This window comes from Terrapene carolina, unplaced genomic scaffold (genome assembly GCF_002925995.2).
Source record: "Terrapene carolina triunguis isolate 2854851 unplaced genomic scaffold, T_m_triunguis-2.0 Scaffold21, whole genome shotgun sequence".
Taxonomy (NCBI): Eukaryota; Metazoa; Chordata; order Testudines; family Emydidae; genus Terrapene; species Terrapene triunguis.
Genome location: NW_020664372.1, coordinates 34,684,621 through 34,711,191, shown reverse-complemented (window position 1 = coordinate 34,711,191; position 26,571 = coordinate 34,684,621). Strand labels below are relative to the sequence as shown.

At 42.0% G+C, this 26,571-nt stretch overlaps 1 protein-coding gene across 1 annotated transcript in view; it reads right to left on the bottom strand.

Annotated features, from left to right (window-relative positions):
* Nucleotides 1-24,573, bottom strand: part of TFDP1 (transcription factor Dp-1) — a 117,290-nt gene extending 92,717 nt beyond the window's left edge. The window contains exons 1-3 of the mRNA XM_029913259.1: nt 24,491-24,573; nt 23,656-23,743; nt 2,981-3,047 (exon numbers count right to left, since the gene is read on the bottom strand). Coding sequence (XP_029769119.1) covers nt 2,981-3,047; nt 23,656-23,667 — 79 coding nt within the window. The 5' untranslated portion in view covers nt 23,668-23,743; nt 24,491-24,573. The remainder of the gene's footprint in view (nt 1-2,980; nt 3,048-23,655; nt 23,744-24,490) is intronic.
* Between the last annotated feature and the right edge of the window lie 1,998 nt (nt 24,574-26,571).

The following is a 26,571-nucleotide window of genomic DNA, read 5'->3' as shown; positions in this document are numbered from 1 at the left end:
CCTTGGTTGGCAACTGAAACTATCACTTGTGTTCTGGCAAAGACAACTGCCTTTGAACTATCTAACCGTGGTCTATAGTTTAGAAGGTTCTATTGCTCTACTCTATCTTCTCTCTTCCTTACCATTAAACCATCTCAGCCCCCTGAACCCTCCAGCTACTCTCCCCATCTGACTGGCAGATCTATGTTGCTGCACCTTAGAACGGAGGAAACTGGACACTTTTTCATGAGGAGGTAGCATTCCTACTTGTCCTGGACTTCTGAACAACAGGACTTTTCCCAGCCTGGGTAGTGTCCACAGCTTATACAACACAGAGCCCATGCCCAAAGGCTCACTGTCATAGGTTCATGTTTTCTCAAAGACATCCTTCAAGAACTTCATGGTAGCTACAATAAATTTTGCATGCTAAAATTTATCAAATTTGAGGGATCAGGAGGTAAAGCTTTCAACAGCAGACTCTGGGTACACCTTTTCACCATCACATTCCTCATGGAACCAGAATGGAGGAAAATCTGATAACACTCAAAAGTAGCAACACATAACAAACACAAACAAGGATAGAGATATTACAGCCCAATAGGCATCTCTCAATGTTTTTAATCCAACACTGAGGACTGATTCCTGCTCACTGAAATCCATGGAAGTCTTTCCATCAGCTTTAGTAGGATACGCAATTTATAGATTAGATAGTCAATGAAAACAAACTCTTCTTCAGTACATCATATACAGTTTGATTTGAAATGCCTGTTTTAAAAAATACCTACCAAACCGTAAGGTACAGATACACCTCTACCACGATATAACGCGACCCGATATAGCACGAATTCGGATACAACACGGTAAAGCAGTGCTCCGGGGGTGGGGGGCTGCGCACTCCGGTGGATCAAAGCAAGTTCGCTATAATGCGGTTTCACCTATAACCCGGTAAGATTTTTGGCTCCTGAGGACAGCATTATATCGAGGTAGAGGTGTATTGTCAAAAACGCAGCCATGTAAAATTGACACCTCCTTTGTCAGCAGATCTTAAGATGTACCTGGATATTTTAGTGACAAAAATATTTACTTCTTTAAACTCCTGTTAACACTGTAGAGCAGGGGTAGGCAACCTATGGCACGTGTGCCAAAGGCGGCACGCGAGCTGATTTTCAGTGGCACTCACACTGCCCGTGTCCTGGCCACCAGTCCAGGGGGCTCTGCATTTTAATTTAATTTTAAATGAAGCGTCTTAAACATTTTAAAAACCTTAATTTACTTTACATATAACAATAGTTTAGTTATATAATACAGACTTATAGAAAGTGACCTTCTAAAAACGTTAAAATGTATTACTGGCATGCAAAACCTTAAATTAGAGTGAATAAATGAAGACTCGGCACATCACTTCTGAAAAGTTGCCTACCCCTGCTGTAGAGTGTATATAACAATGATCAAGTTTGCTTGATTCTATTCTAACTCCTCTATAAAAAGAGCTATTAAACAAGTTCCAATAACAGGGAAAGTTTCACCTTCAATTACATCTGTAACTCCATTGAGGATAATGCATAGGATAACTGAGGGCACAATTTGGACTGCCGAATCTTATTGGTGGTGACACACAAGCCAGAAAGAACAAAGCTTGATTTTCAGACAGCAGGCAGAGTCTGCAGGGCTAGCACAAACTTTATTTAAAACTACTTAAACAGAGATAATTTTATACTGAATTACATTTAAGGCACTGAAATGAAGCCCTACTTACTTTCCAGTCACTTTTCAGTTGCCCTGAAACTCAAAATAAACTTCTCCTTATTCTACTTTTTAAAAATGATTCACAAATATCAAGAAAAATATACCAACTCTGGGCGTTATGTGCTAAGTGAACTGAAAAGTAAATGAAGCATTCAGTGTATTACTCACTTCAATTTTGGGGATGGAGGGTCATGGCAGAAGAAAGTCTCACCTACCTAGATACACAGACTGCTGACTCTTTTTGCTTCATGTCAACAGCCTAGAGTACACTCTGTTGGAAATATCACATCTACTAAGAAAAGCCACTAGGACCAGCCCGACACGATAGGAGTATATAGGGATATTTTTAAAAATAAATAATTAAATCAAAGACAAGCCCTTGTTTTGTTTTCCAGGGTATAAAAATAGGGAAAAAAAACTATGAATCCATATATTACAATTAATGCTCAACACCTACACTCACCAGTCTAGCTTTATACTCCTGCTGACAAGTAGAGTACAAATGGAAGGGTTACAGAGAGAATCTACCTCAGAGAATCAGGTGGAAAAATAAGGGAATCAAATTTCCTGATAAGTTATAAGCTGTGTGTTTCTCTTGCCTTTGCTAGTTGAAGCATTCAGCACATAACATTGCATCAGTTTTGGAGTTTAGTATCTGAGATCATGTGTCACATAGAAACATTTTTGTACTCTATAGGCTGTAGAATTCTGTTTAGATCACTGCAGTAGTGAAGACTTAGACAATGCAGCTATTACCTAACAATTACCTAGTCAGGAAGATTTATATTAAGAACACTATCTCAGGCCTTGGCTGTAACTTGGACAAATCCCCTGGGTAGATATTGACAGCCAACCACTACTGTAGCCATACTGAGTGGCAAGCGCTTAGCCTAGACAGGCAAAGACAATTTAAACAGCGATTTGCACTAATCCATTTTCTCCAACTGATAAAATGAAGTGGTGCAAATCATGGCTTACAGCACCTTTGCCTATGTTAGGTGTCTGTACCAGTGCAGCTACACTAATGACTGGCCACCTATGGAATGCCAGCTGAACCACCAATGAACTTCACACAATTGTAGCCATAGTAAATCTGCAGAACTGGTTAACTAGAGTATAAAAATGAGCTATAAGAAAAGCTTTATAAAAAACTGTGCTAAAGAAGCAGTTGTCAAGGTTTTCTATTGCCCGTAACACATATAAGTATATCCAAGGCCAAACCTGAAAGTATCTTTCTGACAAAGTATTTTCTTACCTTTTCCAGGACTAAGGTTTTGGTCTATAAAAACCTTAAGCTCTCCATTGGCTTCAATTAGTCCAGCCTAGTAAAGAAAATAAAAAATTTACATTTACAATATATGTAGAAAGCTGTAAGTTCTTTACTATTAATTTTAAAAGGTCTTATGTAATTTGTTAAGACTTCCCCAACCCAGGTTTCCAAATTAAAAACTGCAACTAAATAACTATTGTATCTCCACCACAAAATGGCTAAGTAAAGTAAAGTATGTAGTAAATAAAATTTTGTGGAAAATGTCTGTTTAAAATACTTCAATAGCATACTAACAACTATACCGGTGACATATTCCACAGAAAAAAAAATCACTAAGACCATCCCACAAAAAAACAAAGCAGGGAGACAGAAAAACAACAGATTTCTACATCATTATCCAGAATATGCTTATAAAATTGACAGTCAGTAAAATTATAATAAGCCTTGAGTTAAGAATAAATGTCATAAGTATACATATATGTGCTTCCTCTTAATGATCAATAAAACTCAATTTCCTGAACTTATTAACTGCTAAACAGGTTAGTAGCCAGGCCTCACCTGACAACAGTTGGTAGAAAAGGACAAAAACAACGAGGAGTCTGCTGGCACCTTAAAGACTAACAGATTTATTTGGGCATAAGCTTTCATGGGTAAAAAACCCCACTTCTTCAGATGCATGGAGTGAAAACTACAGATACAGGCATAAATATATATTGGCACATGAAGAGAAGGGAATTACCTTACAAGTGGAGAACCAATGTAGAAGGCCAATTCAGTCAAGGGGGATGTGGTCCACTCCCAATAATTGATGAGGAGGTGTCAATACCAAGAAAGGGGAAATTGCTTTTGTAGTGAGCCAGCCACTCCCAGTCCCTATTCAAGCCCAAATTGATGGTGTTAAGTTTGCAAATGAATTGTAGCTCTGCAGTTTCTCTTTGAAGTCTGTTTTTGAAGTTTTTTTGTTGTTGTTGAAGAATGGCTACTTTTGAAGAATGGCAACTGGGAGCTGAGGGCGGGGGAGAAGAGCAGCGCCAGGGAGCTGCAGGGGGGAGGCGGCACCCATGACATCTAGGAGCTGGGGGGGCCCACTTGGCACCTGCGGCAGCGAGGATTTGCTGGGAGCACCCCCTGTGGGGGCTCAGCACTCCAGTCACTGCAATGACTAGGAGTTCCAGGGTCCCCTGGTGCACGCAGCAGCTGGGAGCGAGCTGCCGGGGACCCCACCTCCTGTGGCAGCTGGGAAGTCCAGGGCCCCTGCCGGTTGACAGCTCCAGCCCCGCCACCCTGGGGTGGAAGTGGAAAATGTCATGGAAGTCACAGATTCCATGATGTAAACTTAGCCTTATTGAATAGTTTCTGACCCAGGACTAATCCCCTAGAGGACCGCATTAGACATGCCTTGCCAATTTGACACAAACCATTGGTAACTACTTTTTGACTATGGTCTTTCAACCAGTTGTGCATCCACCTTACAGTAATTTCATCTAGACCACATTTCGCTAGTTAGCTTATAAGACTGTCAGGGAGATCTATATCAAGAGCTTTACTAAAATCAAGGTATATCACTTCTACTGCTTCCCCTCCTCCACTAGATCAATAATTCTATCAAAGAAGGAAATCAAGTTGGTTTGGGGTGATTTGTTCTTGACAAAATCAACACTGACTATCCCTTATAATCCTATTTACTCCTGGGGGAATTCTGCACCACTGCATGAATAATTAATGAGCCGTGCATATTTTTAGTTTTTCACACAGAAAAAAAGCTTCTGCTGAAAAGTTGCTGCAGTTCCACCTCCCCCCCCCCCCCAACAGAGGGCACTGTGGTGATAGAACACAGCAGCAGCTCCCAGACAGCTAGGGAAGAGAAAAAACCTGCAGAGCCTTCTTCGCAGCGAACCTTTGAGTCTTCAGCTGAATGGAGTGCTTCATCCTTTCTGCTGCTAAAAACCTCCATCCCTTCAAAGGCTAGGTCCTCTACAGTAATTCAGTATGCCAGATGCTGGCAGCTACGAGGCCAGTCTCATCTTGACAGAGATGACTAACTGATGTCATGGCCATGTTGGACGCAGCCATGGCCATCTATAACAGTTCTCACCTCCATCTGGCCCTCTTATGTCCTGTAGCTTGTATCTTCAACAGGAAGATAGTGTCTTTGGAGGAACTTCATAACTCTTCCTCCCACATCCAACCAGTAGAAAAAAAGAGTTGCAGTGTCTACCAAAGTCCCTTTGCCAGCTCCAGATACCATTGTTGATAGGGAGGGTGCTCCTGTCAGGGGTTGTAGAGCTCAGTATGCCGTAGAACTTTTGGACTTTTCCTGGACCACTGTGCTTTCAACATCCAGTGTCTTTGAGCTGCGACATGAGATCTTGGAATGCCCTGACACCATCAACTGCCCTTGTAGGGGATGGTGTGTCTACCTCATCTGGCCAGGACGTGGACTTTAGATTGAGTCACAGGTTGCTACTAACTCCTCATTGTTACAGCAGAATTGAGGCTACTAGCCCCTGATGGCAGAAAGTTTGTATTAGGAAGGGAAAGATGCAAGCTGGATGCACACCATGCTCTGACCAAAAAGGCCTGAAGTCACCGTTCATAAGTCCAAATAGTGGACTGAGAAGACCAGTAGGGTGGCTTGGTAACAGCACACAAAATACTGTATCATCTCTTCTCCCACCCAGCCTGTACCAGCAACAGGGTGGATAAAAATCATTTAAAAAAAAATGAATTTTTTTTATTTAAATTGGATTGTTTTGATAAAATGCTTCTTGAGGAAAAAACCTATCTAAAGATAGTTGTCATTAAGATACATCTTTGAGCTATAATGTCTTATCATGGAATAGGGATTATAAATTCTAATTCTATAGTATGAGACAATATATTCATGGAATGTGTAAGAAAATTTTGTAAATGAGTTCCAATAGTTTATGGACTAGGGAACCCAATCTTATGGGGTTCCAGAGGCTTCTGTATAGATTATTTAGGTTAAACTTTCTATCCACCGAATAAGACTCAGTGGTCAGTCTAGAAGATACCATCAGAGATGCTTAGTTTTGCAGTTCTCAAACTGTGGATTTGTGTCTCTAGAGATAACATGCTTGTTAACAGCAAAAATGTTTAGTTATCTATCTAACTAGCTAACTAACCTACCTCAACCTTCTTGCCCCTCTGCAAATTTGTGTACACAGAGTCAATCCCTTACCTCTCTCTAAAAGTGCAAAGTTTCAAAAAGTTCACTTAATAGAAGATCGTTGGGGGCACAATAGATCTGGACAAGGAGAAAAAGTCTGGAGATAAATGCGAGAAGGGAGGGACAGGCAACAGAAACAAAAGTGAAACTGTTTGAGCAGCATATTTCAGAAGTCTTGAGGTCTTTCTGAGTGTAGCTTTCATTGATTTGAGATCTACCATACCATTCTCTCACTAGAAGGGAAAACCTGTATTGGCAGCAGGCGTAAAAAGAGACCCAGTTTGGGAATATTTTAATGAAGTTCCTCTACCTGTGGGTAAGACAGGCATGCATGAAAAATACAAACAGTGCAACAAAGAAATGCAAGGCCTGGTTGCCCGAATGAAACAACATCATGAGAAGTGTTCCTTCTCAGGAGGAAGCTGCGTTGATGATGAAAGGAACATGTCTGAACATGCAGGACCTTCAGGTTGGTAAACATTTTTATTTCATACTTCTTTCTTAAGGACTGCCTATCTTTCTTCTGGACCATTCTTGAATTCTCATGTTTGAGATAAAAGTATAGTTGTTACTCTATGGTACTATCATTTTAGATGCAGTTGTGATAGCAGATCTTCCTTTTACAATTTCACCTTTAAAGTAGTACTGAGTGTCAGTGAATGCAACGAGTAATACTAAAGGAGCAGTATGGTAATAATAATTAAATAACTGCATTGACTTATTTTGTTTAGGAGAATCCATCCTCAACATACAGGATTCTGAAGACTATCCACCTTCAAGATCACCATCATTTTCTATAGTTTCAGAGTTATCTGCCAAGGATAGTGTTTCAGTCATATCATGTATGTCACATAGCCACAGTATATCACCTGTAGCAAAAAGAAAAAAAATCTCCATCATCTGGAAACCACCACAGATAAGTTTGTAATCTGCTGTTTCTTATCACAAAGAGGCCACTGATGAAAAAATTGCCCCGTTTTTTCATGCAACAAACTCTCCTTTCTGTATGATTGGGAACCCACACTTCATTAACATGGTTCAGTCATTAAGACCAGGATACAGTCCACGCAACAGAGCAGATATCGCAAACAAATTGCTGGATAAAGTGTATGAAAGAGAAATTGAGCAGTGTGCAAAAGGTCTAGAGGGTAAAATTGTTAACCTGAGTCTTGATGGGTGGAGCAATATCCACAATGATCCTATTGTATGTGCTTGTATGACAGCAGAAGAAAGGAATGTCTTCCTTAGAGAAACAATTGGTACATCAGGAAATGCACACAAAGCAGAATACTTACAAGAAGTATCAGTAAAAGCTATAACAAACTGTGGGGAAAAAATTCAAATGTCTAGTACGCAGCTTGGTCACAGACAATGCTGCAAATGTATCCAAGATGAGAATAAATTATTTAGAAGAGTCCCAAGCTAATAACATACAGTTGCAGTGCTCATTTGATGCACCTCCTAGCCAAAGACTTCAGTGTTCCAGAAATAAAGGCTAATGTTGTTGAAATTGAAAAGTACTTCCATAACAACCACTTTGCAGCAGCTGTTCTGAAAAAAGTGAGAGGAACCAAGCTAACTCTCCCACAAGATGTGCGATGGAACTCAGTAGTGGACTGTTTTGAGCACTATATCAAGAACTTGCCTAATTCGATGACCGTTTGTGAACAAAATCATGAAAAAATAGATGGCACTATCACAGCCAAAGTTCTCAACATTGGGCTTAAGAGAAATGTTGAACAGACTGAGTACTCTGAAGCCTATTTCTGTAGCTTTGAACAAAATGCAGGGAAATAGCTGTTTTATTGCTGACGCTGTTGAAATTTGGAAGGAATTGAGTGAGATCTTAAAAGGAGAAGTATGCAATGACCGAGTTAAATTACAAGCATTAAAAAAATGAATAGGACAAGCACTATCTCCAGGTCATTTTCTTGCAAATATTCTCAATACTCAGTATCAGGGTCAAACCTTAACACCTGAAGAAGAGGAGTTGGCTATGACATGGACATCCAGCAATCATCCCTCCATAATGCCAACTATAATAAACTTCAGAGCTAAGGGTGAACCATTCAAGAAATATATGTTTGCCGATGATGTTTTAAAGAAAGTCACACCAGTGAACTGGTGGAAGTCACTTAAGCACTTGGATTCAGAGGCTGTTGAAGTGATAATCTCACTTTTAACAGCAGTAGCTTCTTCTGCCAGTGTAGAAAGAATATTTTCTTCCTTTGGACTAATTCATTCCAAATTGAGAAATCGTTTGGGACCTGAAAAAGCAGGAAAGCTTGTTTTTCTTTTCCAGATTATGAACAAACAGGAAAATGAAGGTGAAGACGACTGAGTTAGCTGCAGAAGCCAATATTTTAAGTTTCTCATGTTGACCTGGCCGACACCGATTTATTTATTTTTAATATTTCATTTAACTATTTTAGTTAAAAATAATTTTAACAAAAACAATCGTGATTTTAAAAAACGTGAATGTTTAAATTCAAGAATTCATATGCTTGTTTTGTTAAAATATTATATGTTTGCTGTTGAAGAAAAATATCCAGAATACATAACGCTGTTGTTTTAGTTAAATAAAACAATTTAAATGTCTGTCTGGTGATGTTCTCCTCCTAATACAGCATGGCAAGAAAATCCTCCAAATATTAATGATTAGCCTCTGTTGAACTGCAGATAGTTCACCTCCCAATGACTTCATAAATATCTGCTTCAATTACCTTTGGTAAATGAAATAACTAAACAATCATTCATTTTCTGATATAGCTGTAAAACTAATCTGAAAAGTTTTCAGAATAGATCACTTTAAAAATGTAGAGTGTGTACCTTCTAAAAATGAAACCTACATCTATCTCTGAGTTGTGAAGAATATGTATTAAGGTTATAACAACCAAACAAGAATGCACTTTTATGCAGAAATCCATGATTAAATCGAGTCTTCCTGACTAGTGATTTAAATCAAATCCACCCTGGCCAGCAACACTCCTATGGAGGCTCAAATTTAAATTAAAGCTACCCCCACCCCTCCCCGGTGGAATCCCCAGGGACTGAAGAAGTGCAAACCAACAGCCTTTTTCAGTCATAAGTTCTCCTTTCCAAACATAGATGCTCCAGCTGGTGTAGAAAGGCTGCAATTAAAACTCCCATATACCATCAGGAGTTAGTCAAGCTCAATAAATTGCTAACTGTCAATCAGATCTCCTTTGCACATGCACAGTTTCCTGGTTAGTTGAGTTAAATAAATGAATAAATAAAATAAATGAAAATCAGGCAACTTTTCAGATAGCTTTTTATAGCGGAGTTGACTGAAGCTCGACTTCTAGAATATCACAAAAATGAGTCAATTTTTCTGTAAGTAAGAATCTAGGACCATGATACCTCCTAGAACTTTGGTCTTTTAGACTATTCTTGAGGCAATACTTAACTGTACTTATAGTTTAGAGCTGCAGAAAGGTAAACTTATTGCTTTGATTACATCTTGCTACTTATCCCCACCTTTTGAGCAACATTTGCATAGGCGCTGACTCTGTGGGTACTCCAGAGCTAGAGCACCCATGGGGAAAAATTAGTGGGTGCTCAGCACCCACCAGCAGCCCCGCTGATCAGCTCCTCTCCCTCTCTCCCAGCACCTCCCGCCTGCCAGTGATCAGCTGTTCAGCGGCGTGCAGGAGGCGCTGGAGGGGAGGGCGAGTAGCGGGGGCAGGAAGAGGCGGAGCGAGGGCAGTGTGTACTCGGGGGCAAAAACTGGCAGGGCAAGGGCCTTGGAGGAAGGGGTGGAGTGGCGGCAGGGCCTTGGGCGGAGCAGGGATCAAGCACCCTTGAGAAAACCAGAAAGTCGTTGCCTCTGCACAACTGTGTTATCTAAATGCTTGGAAAGAGGCGGGGCGAGGGCAGAAAGAGGCGGGGCAAAGGTCGAGCACCCCTGAGGAAACCAGAAAGTCAGTGACTCTGCACACTTGTATTATCTAATTGCTCTGAAACTTACTTTTGTTTCCACTGAAATCACTCTGCTCAGCAACAGCAAAGATTATATTGTCCATAGCTCACACAAGTTAAATTACTGCCCTGTCTCTTTCTTTCACCAAATCATATTTCTAAGAGATCAACAACCTCTTAAGATACATGTGGGCCAGTGGCCAATAACAGATCTCTCTGCTGGACAAGTTGCCAATACCAATAGTTTTCTTCTCTTGTAGGGAGCAGACAACTGAGCATAGAATCTCCTGCATTCACCCAAGACTACATAAAGAACTCAATATCCTGCAAGTGACTTAAGCACTTGGTCTGCTAGTCTAAGCAAGTATGAAGAGCAGGAGCGACAAGAGTTTCATTAACTCATTATACTGGGCTGCTTCTCCAAATTTCACTCCTTTACCACTACTACATTGTCATTCCTGGGGGAATTCTGTGCCAAAAAATTAAAAATTCTGCAACAAAAAATTAAAAATTATGAGCACAATATTTTCAAATTCTGCAAAATTCTGCATATTTTATTTGTCAAAACAACAATATAATCACACCAGTTTTAACTTTTCTTAGTCATTTATTTCAAAATACCTGTCAGCAAGTATTCAGGAAATGTTTTTTGACAAATAGATTCCTAACTAGGCATATTACTCAGAGTTCTGTATTAATAATTCATTTAAACTACAATACAGAACCATATTTCCCACACTTCTCAGAAGCAATTCAAAGGCTTGGGGGAGTTAGGGGTAACGGAGGAGCTCAGGGAGAGGGAAGTAAATTGCTGGGAAGGAGCCTGGGTGTCAACTTGGAGGGTTGTTAGGTATGGATGGGAAAAGTATGGAATAAGTGTTTTTGTTGTTTTTTTTTGGGGGGGGGGGGGGGGGGATTGTTAGGGAGCTTCCCCCATGCAGACCCTGGCTGGCCCCTAGCCTCTCCCATTCAGTCAGGCACTTCTGCCCATCCCCATGTGTTCCTGCACCCTCATGTGTCCTTGCAGCCCCTGTCCATGTGTCCCTCCACCTCCACTCAGACATCCACACCCCCCATCCCTATGTGGCTCTGTGCACCCACCCAGCCACTACCCTGTCCCTATGGGTCCTTGTACCCCCCCCATCCCCATATGTCTCTGTGCCCCCACCCAGCCACCCCCCCTCTGTGTCCCTGCACCCACATCCCCATATGTTTCTGTGCCCCCATTCAGCCACCCTCATCCCTATGTGTCCCTGTACCCCCTCCCCCTGTCCCCATGTGTCTCTGTGCCCCCACTCAGCCACCCCCTGTGCCTATGTGGCCCTGCACCTCCCTCCCCCAACACCGTGTGGCCCTGTACCTCCACTCCCATTCAGCCCCTGCCTCAGTCTGTCCTCCCCCACTAGCCCTTATGAGCCCCTGTCCAACCCCCTAGCAGCCTCATACCATCTGCCTTCCTATAGCCCATTGCCTGACCTGGCCTGACAGGAGCTGTAAAGAAGACAGGTTTTTTCTCTTCCCTAGCCAGCTGGGAGTTGCTGCTGTGTTCTATCACCACAGTGCCCTCTGGTGGGCAAAAGGCAGAACTGCAGCAACATTTCGGCAGAAGTTTTTTTATGTGCAAAAAATTAGAAGCATGCATAGCTCATTAATTATGCACATGCACAGAATTCCCCCAGAAGTACACTGTGGAGCTGACAGTTGATAGTCTCAGGCCTTGTTGCTCGAACAGACAGCATCCTCCAAAAGTAACTGCAACCTGCTTTTCAAATAGAGAGCAACTCAAGTCATGGTCATCCCAGATACTTCACATGCACAGAACACCAGGCACACTAACGTACAGAGGAAGTAATCTAGTCTTTTCACCTGCACCAGAACTCCCATATTACAGTATGCTATGACAATGAACAAGCTATCAGGGCAGCAGTAGCAACAATCATGTCCAGCAAAAAGCTCTTGGTACTTGCTCCCCTAGACCTGAACAAAATAGAGATTTGTTCTTTCAACAAAATTATTAGAATAGTTTAACTGTGCCTGTACTAATACAATATTTTAGCAGTTAAGTGTTGAACATTATTCATTTAAAAGCCATTTTACCTCACCTACATCCTTACCAATGTATTCTTTAAATGCCTATAAGGTTTATAAAATATTATTCTGAAATAATTATGTGCCTATCAACATGGTATCTAGGCACATGGCAAATTTAATGCAACACATTAAACTGCTTACAAAAGAGTAAACAACCTCTCCCACTTCACACAAACATAATAAATAGGTTGACCATATTTCCCCAAATGGAAAAAAACGGGACATCGCAAGGGGTTGGCCCGAGCCACTTGTCCAAGCCCTGCTTGTGCCCCTGTGTGAGGCTGGGGCTGGTGTCGCCGCTCACCCGAGCCCTGCCTGCCCCCTGTGCGAGGCTGGCGTCGCTGCTCACTCCCCCCCCACACACACACTTTCCTCCACACCCCACTTTTTGACAAAAGTGGGCATTTGTACTGTTTGCTCTTGCCAACTGACCAAGTTGGCAAGAGCAAATGGGACAAATGCCCACTTTTGCCAAAAAGTCAGGACAGCTGGGACAGGGCTTAATAAAGGGACTGCCCAAACCAAAATGGGACGAACATATGATCATCCTAATAATAAATTATCCACAATCAGGCAAATACATAACTAAAATTTGCGATGCATTAACATGACTATTATAACTAGCCATTAAAAGCGGTTATCTTGTTTAGCATGCTAGTAAGTACCACTGTGTTCCTAACACAGGTAAAACTGAAGACATACACCAGAAGTCCATCACTATATACTGAAATACGCTATTATTATTATTATTAATGAAGAAGATAAACATTTTAAAGAACCGAGACTGTGGCAAAAAGACTACAACTACGCAGATAAGTTTCAGAACTGGCAGGTGACTTTTTTAGCAGGCATTTTTCCTTGGTCCTTTAGAGGTGACTTCGAAAAGAGAAAATAATTGGGATTTTGCTTGTTTCCTCATTTATGATAATAAAAGGTTATCTCCCTCCTGACTCCATCCAGAAAGGGTGTATGTGCAATATTTTCCTTTTTTTTTTTACATTAGAAATTTCAGCTCTTGTATACGCTTTCTTGAAAAACGTAGCAGACAACGGGAGAACAAGTGAAAAAATGATTCAGGGTGAATGATTTTAATTCAGATTTTTTTAATCTTTGAGTCAAGTAAGCGTTAACAAAACAGTGCCCATAAACAACTCGAACAAGATCTGTTTGTTAGAGACTGAATTTTCAACCTCTTCAATTAAAGCTCTCAATATGTACTGGAAATCTCCAACAAACAAACAAAAAAAAGGGGTGAGGGGGACATCAGACTAGATGTTCCGATATGTAAAGAAAAAACAGGCAGGAAAAAATGCATATAAAATTCTTTTTAGGACCTCTTCGTGCATCATAAAGAGCACATACAGCCCTCATTTCCATCATGTTAGTGTCATTTTGACTTTTTAAATTTTAGCCCAGTTGTAACCTTTGGATTCAGACAACAGATATAAGTTCAAAGTTAATTTAGAAGTACCATATGGAAAACTATCAAAGCATAAACTTCACATTATTTTTAATTACAGAACTGCAATGCATGAGAAACCAATTAAACTTGAAGATAATGGAGTAAATCTAGTTCATACAGATATAAATATTCAAGGTATTCATAATGAAGATTTTGTTCAAAAACAAACTGTTGCACATGCATTGGTTTCACAGATCTCATATGACATGGCAGTCTGCATAAAATAGTGAGCTTGTTATTGATATACATTGAATGTATTTCTTTACCAGTAGGCTTCATCAAATAGGTCTGAGTGGTATACAAAATACACCTTCTTCTAAACAAGCTCAGCAGTCTTGTGTCAGGTATTTTCAGTACCATCTACCCATGGAATGATGCTACAATGCATGGCAAATAGTCCTCAAACATTAGAAGCTATTTACTTTATTCCTAAGGCTGCGTGATTATATCAGTTACCACAACTGCCAAAGCTTTTCTGCAAAGAAAACACATGAATCTGAATTCTGACCTGTGATCTTGCTATCTTTTTACAAACAAGGCATCTTCACTCAAAAAATAGCCACGGGCCTTGACACTAGTCAGATTTGTGCAAGCGAGCTCTTGCCCATGCAGAACCCTACTGACTTCAGTGGTGTCCCGTGAAAGTGCCAGGGTCCACTCACACTGATCTTATCACAGGATGAGGGCCTTAAACAGCAATGCAGGAAACCACTCCTCAGCATTTCATAAGAACGGCCATACTGGGTCAGACCAAAGGTCCATCTAGCCCAGTATCCTGTCTTCCAACAGTGGCCAATGCCACGTGCCCGAGGGAAAGAACAGAACAGGCAATCATCAAATGATCCATCCCCTGTCGCCCATTCGCAGCTTCTGGCAAACAGAGGCTAGGAATACCATCCCTGCCCATCCTGGCTTAAATTCATGGAGGATGGGTCCATCAATGGCTATATCTTTTTTTTGAACTGTTATAGTCTTGGCCTTCACAACATCCTCTGGCGAAGAGTTCCAGAGGTTGACTGCGTTGTGTGAAGAAATACTTCCTTTTCTTTGTTTTAAACTTGCGGCCAATTAATTTAGTTTGGTGGCCCCTAGTTCTTGTGTTAAGAGAAGGAGTAAATAACACTTCTTTATTTACTTTCTCCACACCAGTCATGATTTTATAGACCTCTATCTTATCCCCCCTTAGTCTCTTTTCCAAACTGAAAAGTCCCATTCTTATTAATCTCTCCTCATATAGAAGCTGTTTCAAACCCCTAATCATTTTTGTTGCCCTTCTCTGAACCTTTTCATTTTCAAGTGTATTTTTAAAATATTTTCTTTGGCCAACATATTTACGGATGATATCATAAAAAAATAAGTGAATTGGAATGAAATCATTTATTCAAGTTTCTTTTGAACACCTCCCTTAAAAGGGAGAAAATATACTACTCTCACCCCTGCATCTTTAGATATCTGGGGAAGTAATATCAGGCATTGAACCCGCAACAAGCTCCATGTGGCAGAATTCTGTACAGGGAATCAATAGGGCTCCATATGGTCACAAGGGTCCACCTGCTCAGTCAGGTGTAGGGTGTCTCGTTCAGTAACTAAAATACTAAAAATACATAAAACACTAAAATACTGTTAATTAAAATACTTCAGAAGTATCTGCCTATCTAGAATAAATATAAAATACTTCAATCTAGAGATCAAGAGAATAATTTTGCCAAAATATTTTCAAGTAAAAAAATAAGATGTTGGTAGAACACACAACGTAAAATAAAACTTTGAGAAATCCATCAGTCCAAGGTTTTGCAAATTCTCTCATAGCATGGACAGAGTTTTACTAAAGACTATCTGGAAAGAGTTGGTCCATGTGAGAATTGCAGAGTATCCCTGTGACAACTATAGCAATTGCCTACATGGAAATTGATATGAAGAAAGCAATTATGCATATTTGACTGTTTAATGCAGTAAGTGTTTTGTCCTCATACATGAATTCCTTCTACCTGGTCCCCTTCTCCCCCGGGCACATTGCATGGCTGTATTACTCCTCCTCTCCTTTGAGCATTCCTCGCCAACTAATGGTTCTAATTCTTGAGAGCAGCACTGGTTTCTTCTCTTCCTCCTAGGTAGCAGTCACTCCTAACAGAGAGCCAGACACAAACCACTTCAGTTTTACTACTGCTTTTGCAGGCCTCCAGGGTTTTCTCTGCAATTAAAGTAACTGAAAATGGGGAGCACTAGCAACATTCTGCCAGTTGGCTCTCCACCAAACTGTTTAAGAACTGCTATACTATTATATTTTTGAACCATTTATGATGAATGGCATTTCCTTCTCTATTTTCAGACATCAATTCCAATATACAAGTGACCAACACCTTCTCCTGGTATCGGATTAGAGATAGTAGATGGCTATTAGGTTACTAATTATCTTCCCACCAATGCACAATTATTCCTGACTCCCCATATTAGTGTTGTGTCCAGTCTAGTTTTAAGTGTCCCAAAAGATGGAAATTTCACCCCTTCCCTTAGGAAAATATTGGACAGCTGGATAATGCTCACAGTAAGTATATTCAAGGACAAAGATTCCTAAGTATTCCCCTTTCTTAACTGCACCCTATTAATCTTGCTAGACCTCACTATAGTGTGATGAATCTGCTGAGTGTTAATAGGTCAACAGAGGATAGAGTGTTATATCTGCTAAGGGAGAATCTGCTGCAGCTCTTATGGCTCCTGAATAAAGGGTGATAGGTCAACCTAGAGAAGAAGATCCCATGGCAGTTGGGAGGACAGCTGGAAACCTTTAAAAAGCCCACTCCTAAGCGACAAGAGGAGCTAGCAAACAGGAGCAGCTAACAGGGGAGTTTTGCAAGGGAGTTTAGAGGGAGAATGCGAGGGGGGAAAGGAGGGGCTAGATACACTTAACCTTCTTTAAACTTAATGCCAAAAAAACCCGTTGATAAAAACAAAACATCAACGAAGGAATGAGCTGCAGGAGTAAAAAGAGAATGCAAGCAAAAGTCCAGCGACAGAGTGGGGGCTATCCAGTTTATTGCACCAATGCAGCATATATGATTACCTGCCATATGGGCAGATGGCGTATGTGTGCATTCAGTGTAGGGAGCTCCTGGCCTTCACAGACCGTGTACGGGCTTTGGAGATCAGAGTGGCTGAAACGGAGGAGCTAAGGGAGACAGAGGTACATAGATGAGACTTTCCAGGCACAGTAGAATGGTCCCATCCCCAGTCTGACATCCTCTGTACTGTTGAGGAGGAAGAAAGTCTCAGGGAACAAGAACATTCAACTGGGCCAGAGGGAAACAATCCCATAGCTGGGACTCCTTCCAGATGATGTTGTGGTATCCTCTCGCACTGAGGATACCTCTCCAGGGGAGGGAACTCCATTATCGGGAAGAGATAGGTAATAGTTATTGGGGGAATTTGATCATTAGCAACATAGATAGCTGGGTTTGCGATGACCAGGAGAACTGCATGGTGACTTGCCTGCCTGGCGCGATGGTTGCGGATCTCTCGAAACATCTAGATAGACTTATGTGTAGTGCTGGAGAGGAGCTGATGGTTGTGGTACATGTAAGTGCCAATGACATAAGGAAGGATAGGAGAGAGGTCCGGGAGGCCAAATTTAGGCTGCTAGGTAAGACATTGAAATCCAGGGCCTCCATGGTAGCATTATCTGAAATGCTTCCAGTTCCACACGTAGGGCCAGTTAGATACGCAGAACTGCAGGGTCTCAATGCATGGATGAAACAATGGTGTAGGGAAGAGGGGTTTAGATTTATTAGGAACTGGGGAAACTTTTGGGAAAGGGGAGTCTATACAGGAAGGATGGGCTCCACCCTAAACCAAAATGGAACCAGATTGCTGACACTTAAAATTTAAAAGGTCACAGCAGTTTTTAAACTAAGGGCTGGGGGAAAGCCAACAGGTATAGAGGAGCACATGGTTCGGACAGAGACATCTCTTAGGGGAGGATGTATTAATGGAGATTCTCTATGTCCTAATAAGGAGGAGAGGATGGACAATGATAAAATACAGGTAGGATCTGATGAGAAACAGTCAAATGAAAAAGAGGCCCATTCAATTACATCATGTAATGGCAGACAGCTAAAAAGTGACAAGTTTTTAAAGTGCTTATATACAAATGCTAGAAGTCTAAATAATAAGATGGGTAAACTACAGTGCCACATATTAAATGCGGATATTGATATAATAGGCATCACAGAAACTTGGTGGAATGAGGATAATCAATGGGACACAGTATACCAGGGTACAAAATAGATCAGAAGGACAGAACAAGTTGTGCTGATGGGGGACTGGCACTATATGTACAAAAAAATCATAGAATCATATGAAGTAAAAATCTTAAATGAACCAAACTGTACCACAGAATCTTTATGGATAGTAATTCCATACTCTAATAATAAGAATATAGCAGTAGGGAGGAGGGATAGCTCAGTGGCTTGAGCATTGGCCTGCTAAACCCAGGGTTGTGAGTTCAATCCTTGAGGGGGCCACTTAGGGATCTGGGGCAAAATCAGTACTTGGTCTTGCTAGTGAAGGCAGGGGGCTGGACTCAATGACCTTTCAGGGTCCCTTCCAGCTCTATGAGATAGGTGTATAGCTCCATATATTATTACCAACCACCTGCACAAGATGGTGATAGGGACTGTGAAATGCGCAGGGAGATTATAGAAGCTATAAAAAACTCAATAATAATGGGGGTTTCCAACGATCCCCACATTGACTGGGTACATGTCACCTCAGGACGGGATGCAGAGATTAAGTTTCTTGACACCTTAAATGACTGCTTCTTGGAGCAGCTAGTCCTGGAACCCACAAGAGGAGAGGAAATTCTTGATGTAGTCCTAAGTGCAGCACAGGATCTGGTCCAAGACATGATTATAGCTGGACCACTTGGTAATAGTGACCATAATATAATTAAATTTAACATCCCTGTGGCAGGGAAAACACCACAACAGTCCAACACTGTAGCATTTAATTTCAGAAAGGGGGACTACACAAAAATGAGGAAGTTAAACAGAAATTAAAAGGTACAGTGTCAAAAGTGAAATCCCTGCAAGCTGCATGGAAACCTTTTAAAGACACCATAATAGAGGTTCAACTTAAATGTATACCCCAAATTAAAAAACATAGTAAGAGAACCAAAAAAGTGCCACCATGGCTCAACAACCAAGTAAAAGAAGCAGTGAGAGACAAAAAGGCATCCTTTAAAAAGTGGAAGTTAAATCCTAGTGAGGAAAATAGAAAGGAGCATAAACACTGACAAAATTATAAAAATATAATTAGGAAGGCCAAAAAAGAATTTGAAGAACAATTAGCCAAAGACTCAAAAAGTAATAAAAGTACATCAGAAGCAGGAAGCCTGCTAAACATCCAGTGGGGCCACTGGACAATCAAGATGCTAAAGGAGCTCTCAAGAACAGTAAGGCAGTTGCTGAGAAACTAAATGAATTATTTGCAGCGGTCTTCATGGCTGAGGATGTGAGGAAATTCCCAAACCTGAGCCAATCTTTTTAGGTGACAAATCTGAGGAACTGTCGCAGATTGAGGTGTCATGAGAGGAGGTTTAGGAGCAAATTGATAAACTAAAAAGTAATAAGTGCCAAGGACCAGATCGTATTTACCAAAGAGTTCTGAAGGAACTCAAATGTGAAATTGCTGAACTACTAACTGTAGTTTGTAACCTATCATTTAAATCAGCTTCTGTACCAAATGACTGGAGGATACCTAATGTTACGCCAATTTTTAAAAAGGGCTTCAGAGGTGATCCCAGCAATTACAGGCCGGTAAGCCTGACTTCAGTACCAGGCAAACTGGTTGAAACTATAATAAAGAACAGAATTGTCAGACACATAGATGAACATAATTTGTTGGGGAACAGTCAACATGGTTTTTGTAACGGGAAATCATGCCTCACCAATCTACTAGAATTCTTTGAGGGGGTCAGCAAGCATGTGGACAAGGGGGATCCAGTGGATATAGTGTACTAAGATTTTCAGAAAGCCTTTGACAAGGTCCCTCACCGAAGGCTCTTAAGATAGGAGGGAAGGTCCCATGGATTGATAACTGGTTAAAAGATAGGAAACAAAGGGTAGGAATGAACAGTCAGTTTTCAGAATGGAGAGGGGTTAATAGTGATGTCCTCCAGTAGTCTGTACTGGGACCAGTCCTATTTAATAAATATTTATTTCATAAATAATCTGGAGAAAGGGGTAAACAGTAAGGTGGCAAAATTTGCAGAGGATACAAAACTACTCAAGATAGATACTCAAGCAGACTGCAAAGAGCTACAAAAGGATCTCACAAAACTGGGTCACTGGGCAACAAAATGACAGATGAAATTCAATGTTGATAAATGCAAAGTAATGCACATTGGAAAACAATCCCAACTATACATATAAAATTATGCACATCTAAATTAGCTGTTACCACTCAAGAAAGATTTTGAATTAATTGTGGATAGTTCTCTGAAAACATACACTCAATGTGCAGAGGCAGTAAAAAAGCAAAAAGACTGTTGGGAATTATTAAGAAAGAGATAGATAAGACAGAAAATATCATATTGCCGCTATATAAATCCATGGTACACCCACATTTTGAATATTGCGTGCAGATGCCGTCGCCCAGTCTCAAAAAAAAAAAAATATATTGACTTGGAAAAGGTTCAGAAAAGAGCAACAAAAATTATTAGGAGTATGGAATGGCTTCCACATGAGGAGAGATTAATAAAATTGGGACTTTTCAGCTTGGAAAAGAGAAAACAAAGGGGGATATGATAGAGGTCTATAAAATCATGACTGGTGTGAAGAAAGTAAATAAGGGACTGTTATGAGAGAGAGTAAATAACACATGAACTACACAGGTTTAAAACAAACAAAAGTAAGTATTTTTTCCACACAATGCAGAGTCAACTTGTGGAATTCCTTACCAGAGGATGTTGTGAAGGCCAAGACTATAACAGGGTTCAAAAAAGAACTAGGTAAGTTCATGGAGGATAGGTCCATCAATGGCTATTAGCCAGGATGGGCAGGGACAGAGTCCCTAGCCTCTGTTTTGCCAGAAGCTGGGACTGGACGACAGGGGATGCATCACTTGATGATTACCTGTTCTGTTCTTCCCTCTGGGGCACCTGGCATAGGCCACTGTCAGAAGACAGGATAGTGGGCTAGATGGACCTTTGGTATGACCCAATATGGCCGTTCTTATGTTCTAAAGTGACAGTAACAAAGGCAGTCAGCCATTAAAAACAGGAGTGGTGACTGAGCTGAGGTTTCTGGGATTCCCCAAGCATGGCTGGGTCTAATTTGGTTTAAGATCAACAGGACTCATGGGAGTAGTGTAGATGAGAACATGTACACACTGTTTAAAAAAAAAAAAAAAGTTACACCATACGCAACTCTGGGACCTCTTCTATATATAATATTAACTATGATGTCCTTTTTATTCCCTCTTCTTCAATGAAGAGCTTATTTATGACTGGAGCTACCACAGACTTTGCAATAGCTTTTGGGCCTTATCCATTAGAAAAAAAATCCATTAGTACATTCCCCAAACTCAATACTTTGCCTTTTATCATTATCAGTTGTTCACAATCCTCTGGCCAATTTTCAGTCTACATGACACTATATCCATGTCACTAAAATTTTCAAATAAAGATTTTGGAAGATTTACCAAATGTTTTAGTAAAATCCAAATATTATTTCTTTAATCCCCTTGTTTAGCTATTAATTTTATAATTTTTTAAAAAAAGGAATAGATTTTGTTTGGAAAGAAATATTCTTTATACATTTATAATGCTTACTGTTCACAGTGCAAATTATCCAGTAAGGTCCCACTCCTGCTGAATTATGCACATACTTAATTTTTACACACATGAACCGTTCTACTGAAGTCTACAGGATTATGCACACACAAAGTTAAGCATGTGCAAGTCTTTGCAGGATCAAGGCCTAAAAAATTAGGGATCCCCCCCCTTGTAATTTGTTCCATTATTTCACTAAGGACAGAAGTTAGGCTTTGAACAGTAGTTATCAGGTTCACTCTTCTTTCCCTTTTTGAAAATTGGCAAAAAGCAATTAGTACCACACCAGTTGTCTACCACTAAACCAGTGGTTCTGAAACTGGGGGTCGGGACCCCTCAGGGGGTCACACGGTTATTACCTGGAGGATCACGAGCTGTCAGCCTCCACCCTAAACCCCGCTTTGCCTCCAGCATTTATAATGGTGTTAAATATATAAAAAAGTGCTTTTAATTTATTAGGTGGGTTGCACTCAGAGGCTTGCTATATGAAAAGGGTCACCAGTACAAAAGTTTGAGAACCACTGCACTGAACTATACATTAAGTTTGCAAGGTATCCTAATATCTTATGGGCCATATCAGCTGAACTGGATGAGTGGCATACACTTTTGTTCCCCACGTACTCTCCTTACATGCTCTTCATCAATACTCATTAAGTTCTCCCTCATTTCCTAGTTTTCTAAATTCTCCCTCACACACTTTTGTTTTTGGTCAGCAAAACTTGTCGGTCAGGGATGTGAAAAAAACGACACCTCTGACCGACATACGTTTTGCCGATAAAAGCACCGGTGTGGACAGTGCTATGTTGGCAGGAGATGCTCTCTTGCTAGTGTAGAGCAGCTGCAAGGTCTGTAGTGTAGACATAGCCTAGGAGGGATTTAAACAAAAGGTCTTCAGTATCTCTGTCACTTTTAACCATCTTTTATTTCATCCTCTCAATGGGCCTACTTTCTTTCCTCCCACCCATAAGACCTTTAGCTATCTTTAACATAATTCACTTCCTTTGTCTTTTCCTGGCAACCCTTGACTGACTGTTTTTCTATCTGGTTGCCGCCCCAATCATTAGGGGTTTGGTTTTTTTTAAGTGTTTTTTAAACCACATCAGTGCTCTACAATATTAATTCTTTAAACCAAGGATTACTTAAGTTCTATCTGTCTCTCACTGTTTGGAAGGTTGCAATACCTTCTCACATCAAACCTTTGGCCATAATCTAAAACCTTTTTTTTAAATGCTGTTTTTCTTTTTGGTTTTCTTTTTTGAAAATATGCAAAAAACATATCAATATGCAAACCAGAATATCAGAGTACTTTACTAGCAATGTAACATGTAACTATGAAAGCCTAATGATACTAAATGAGGACTATTAGTGAACAGAAGTTTGTTTAAATTTAAATATAAGACAGTAATTTTTCTGATAGTTACAAAGGTATTAAAAAGGGAACTGTAAGAGTAGATGGCTCAAGAGATAGACCTCTTCTATTAACCTAGAGGTGAGTGGTAGTGGCTTGAATTTGATGGACTATGTGGGGAAAAAATAGTTGTCCTAGGCTAATTCCTGTTGGCATTCACTAGGTTTATTTTGTCTGCCTCAGAAGAGAAGAGGGAAAAAAGAATGGGCATGGAGACTGACGGACCCTCTCACCCCTAAACAGGGTTGAATTGCAGGGCAACACTGACAGTGGTGCTCCTGATGTACCTGTTTTATCAACAAACAGGTAACTTAATGAAAGGTACTTGACTGAAAACACTCAGATTGAACAATAATTTCATTACTGGGGTTTTTTTAAAAGCCCAGCAGAACAGTGAAAAGCAGTTTTCATAACCTCTACCACAAGTACACAAAATGCCTGCATCACAAATGCTTTTCAGCAAGATGGTGGCTTTTTGTTTTGTTGCACAGAACAAATGTCTGCAGATTCTCTCAAATCTTAATCCTTTTTACAGTACAAGAGCTAATAATGCTATTCTAAACTTTCTATGCAAAAACAGTGACAGATGTACTGCAAAACCTATTTTAAATAAGATACAAAAAGCAGGTCTTCATATCCATTAATGCCATCTGTGGGATGTATGGCCTGCTTTATTTTTATTAGCAAAAACATGGAAATATTCTATTACTCATCCTTCCACATAATATGAAACAAATATACTCACATCTTTTGCCATGTTACCAATGCCTAGAAATCAAGGCACTTAAATGCTTGATGCCCACAGAAGAAAACAGGAACAGTGATGTTATTTTCTAAAAAGAAAGTCAAGACATCAGCTATAATAGTGAATTTCAGAAGTCTGTAAAATGTAATTTATTAACTACAAGCAGATATTCCTCTACTTTAGAACGTGTCTCACAATATTTAAAAAGTTTCCTGGCATCATCAACTTACTCTCGGTGATCAGCCTCACAGCCCCCACAGGGGAACGACCTCCCTGCAGCTCGGGGAAGCTGTCACAATTCGCACCCTAGCTCCAGAGGCCTCCCCACCCCAAACATACACGGAGGAGCCCAGCAGAGCGGCAGGCGGCCTGCGCCGGCAGCCTAAGCCCACACCGGGCCGGTCACGGTCCAGCTGCGCCCTCTGCAACACTACCCGACACCCCCGCCCCCCCCCAAGGCCAGGCCTCTGCGTGGGAGTGGGGGCGACCTGTCAGCTTCGCCATAGGCACTAGGCCTCTGGGGCCAGCCCCCCGACAGCCCCCCGTACCCGGCGGCGGGCGCAGGCAGACGGGCCGCAGCTGCGACCGGAGGCGAGGGAGGACGCGGCGCCTCTGAGGCTCCTCTCAGCCCCAACAGCGCCTCAGACCCCCCCCCCCGGGGGCCCCCCGGCCCGTCCAAGCTGGCGCGGGGCCGCGCGAGGCACTGGGCTCGGCTGACTCAGGGGCCCGAGGCACCATCTTCCCCCCTCCCCCAGTAGGGGGTATCCCCCCCCCGGACAGATCCCGCGCCCCCTCCCCACGTCCCGCCCAAACCCATCCTCCGGCGCAGCAGCACCTCCCACATGCCGAACGGTGCCTGCACCTGAGCGGCCGCCGGCGGACAGCAGGCTCCCTCCGTCCCCCGCCCGCCCCCACAGCGCCGCTCTGCGGAGACACGGCGGGGGGCGCCGACTGCACATGTGCAGCTCACGGGCCTCCAATGTGGGGGGGAGGGGGCTCCTGGGCTGTCATTGGCCCCAGCCCCAATCGGGGGGTCTCGCTCCCGCCCTCCCCCCACACGTGTCAGTCTCACTCTTCCCTGTCCCCGCGTCCCTCCCTTCCAGCCCCCGCAGTGTGTCCCTCCTGCCCCCGCTCTCCGCACACCTGCGCAGGCTCCCCCCTCCCCTCGGAGGGCTCCCTGTGTGTGGGGGCGGGGGCGCAGCCGCCCCTCCCCGGCTCCGGCACGCGGATGCGGCCCTAGAAAATTTTTTCCGTTGGTAGAAAAAAAAAATTGAAACTTACACTTTTGTACGTCCCACCCGCGTGACGCTGCGCGCTGACGTCACAAGGTGTAACGTGCCTCACACAGGGCACACTCGGAGAGACTAGTGGCCCCTCCACCCGCCGTCTGTGAAAAGCGCATGCGCGGCTTTTTCGCGCCCATGGTCTCCCCGCCCTCCTCTAGGAACAAGTGCGCGGGAAGCATGGGCGCGAGAGCTGGCGGTTAGTCAGTGATAAACAGCAGTTGCGCTGTGGCACGTGGCGTTACTCGAGGGGGTGGCTCGGCCTGTGTGAGCACTGAGCTGCCTACCTCCCACCTATGGGCGTCAAGCCAGGGAAGAAGAGATCAAAACTGTACCATAACTCGCCTCTGCTGATTATGGCTGGGTTGGGGCACTCAGTCCATGTCCCCTTCACCCCTGGCTGCAGGCAGTGGGCACCTTGCCCAGGTGCTGGATCTTCAGGTGTCTTAGCAGAGCCTAGCCCGAGATTCACTAGCAGAACATTTTTCCCTTCTGTTGCCATAAGGATATTGCTGGGCACACTAATGGCAGAGCTCACTGTCAAAACAAATCATGAGGGTGTTGTCTCATGTACGGGCTCTGCACCCATTGCAACAGCATTTTAGTAACCAGCCCTAGCCAACCCCTGAATAATGCTTCCTCCTCACTCACTGCCTTACCATTATCAGGGCAGGGGCACTTAGAGTGCCCCATTTTAAATATGTAATTTTAAAGTAGTTAAATTAGAGGGCAAATTTGCTCCTCTGCAAGCTCTGCTGGTTGAAGAAGACACAGTGAGGTACTATACTCATGACAGCTATGACAGAATTGTACTGCATAGTAAGTTTTACAGCATGGTGTGTGGTCTTTTAAGATTCCTTTTTCTTCTCCACCATGCTAGGTTTTTAAAATGTAGAGAACCATGATTTCATCAGGATACACTCCTCTGTTCTTTTTGCAAAATGGAGCATCCTTTGAATCTTCAAATCTAGAAGGATGAAGCAGTGACTAGAAAAGTGAGATTGTACACAAAACTGCTTTCAAAAATGTAAAAATCAAGGTTTTAGGTGCAAAGACTTTTCTTTTAAAAGTGTTTTAGGTTTTTGTGCAAGAGGAAGGCAGCTATTATTTAAGCAGAAAGTGACAGCTTAAAAGCAAAGAGGAAAAAATATGCTAGAGATTATTTTTGGACTGAGAATAATTGGTGACTGATTTATCCCCTTACAAAGAAAGAATAGGTAAGGAAAAAAATATGTAGAGATAACATCTGTGCAGACCGGGAAAAGAGACCTAGCTCTAGAGGCTTTTAGACCATTGAGGGCAGCAATAGTAGGATGGAGTATGAAACAGGTCTACTACCAGCTATGGCATGCCATCCTGCTTCTCTCCAAATGTTTGAGTCAGTTCTTTATTGATCACAGTCAGCAAAGCAGCACCATTTGGAGAAAATATTTCTTTGTTGCTCAAATTCTTCTATTGCAGGGATTCTCAAACTTCATTGCACCGTGATCCCCTACTGACAACAAAAATTACTACACAACCCCAGAAGGGGGGACCGAAGCCTGAGCCCCACTACCCCAGGCAGTAGGAGGGGGGCGGCAAAGCCCAAGGGCTTCAGCCCTAAGCAGGGGTCCTGTAACCTAGTCCTGACACC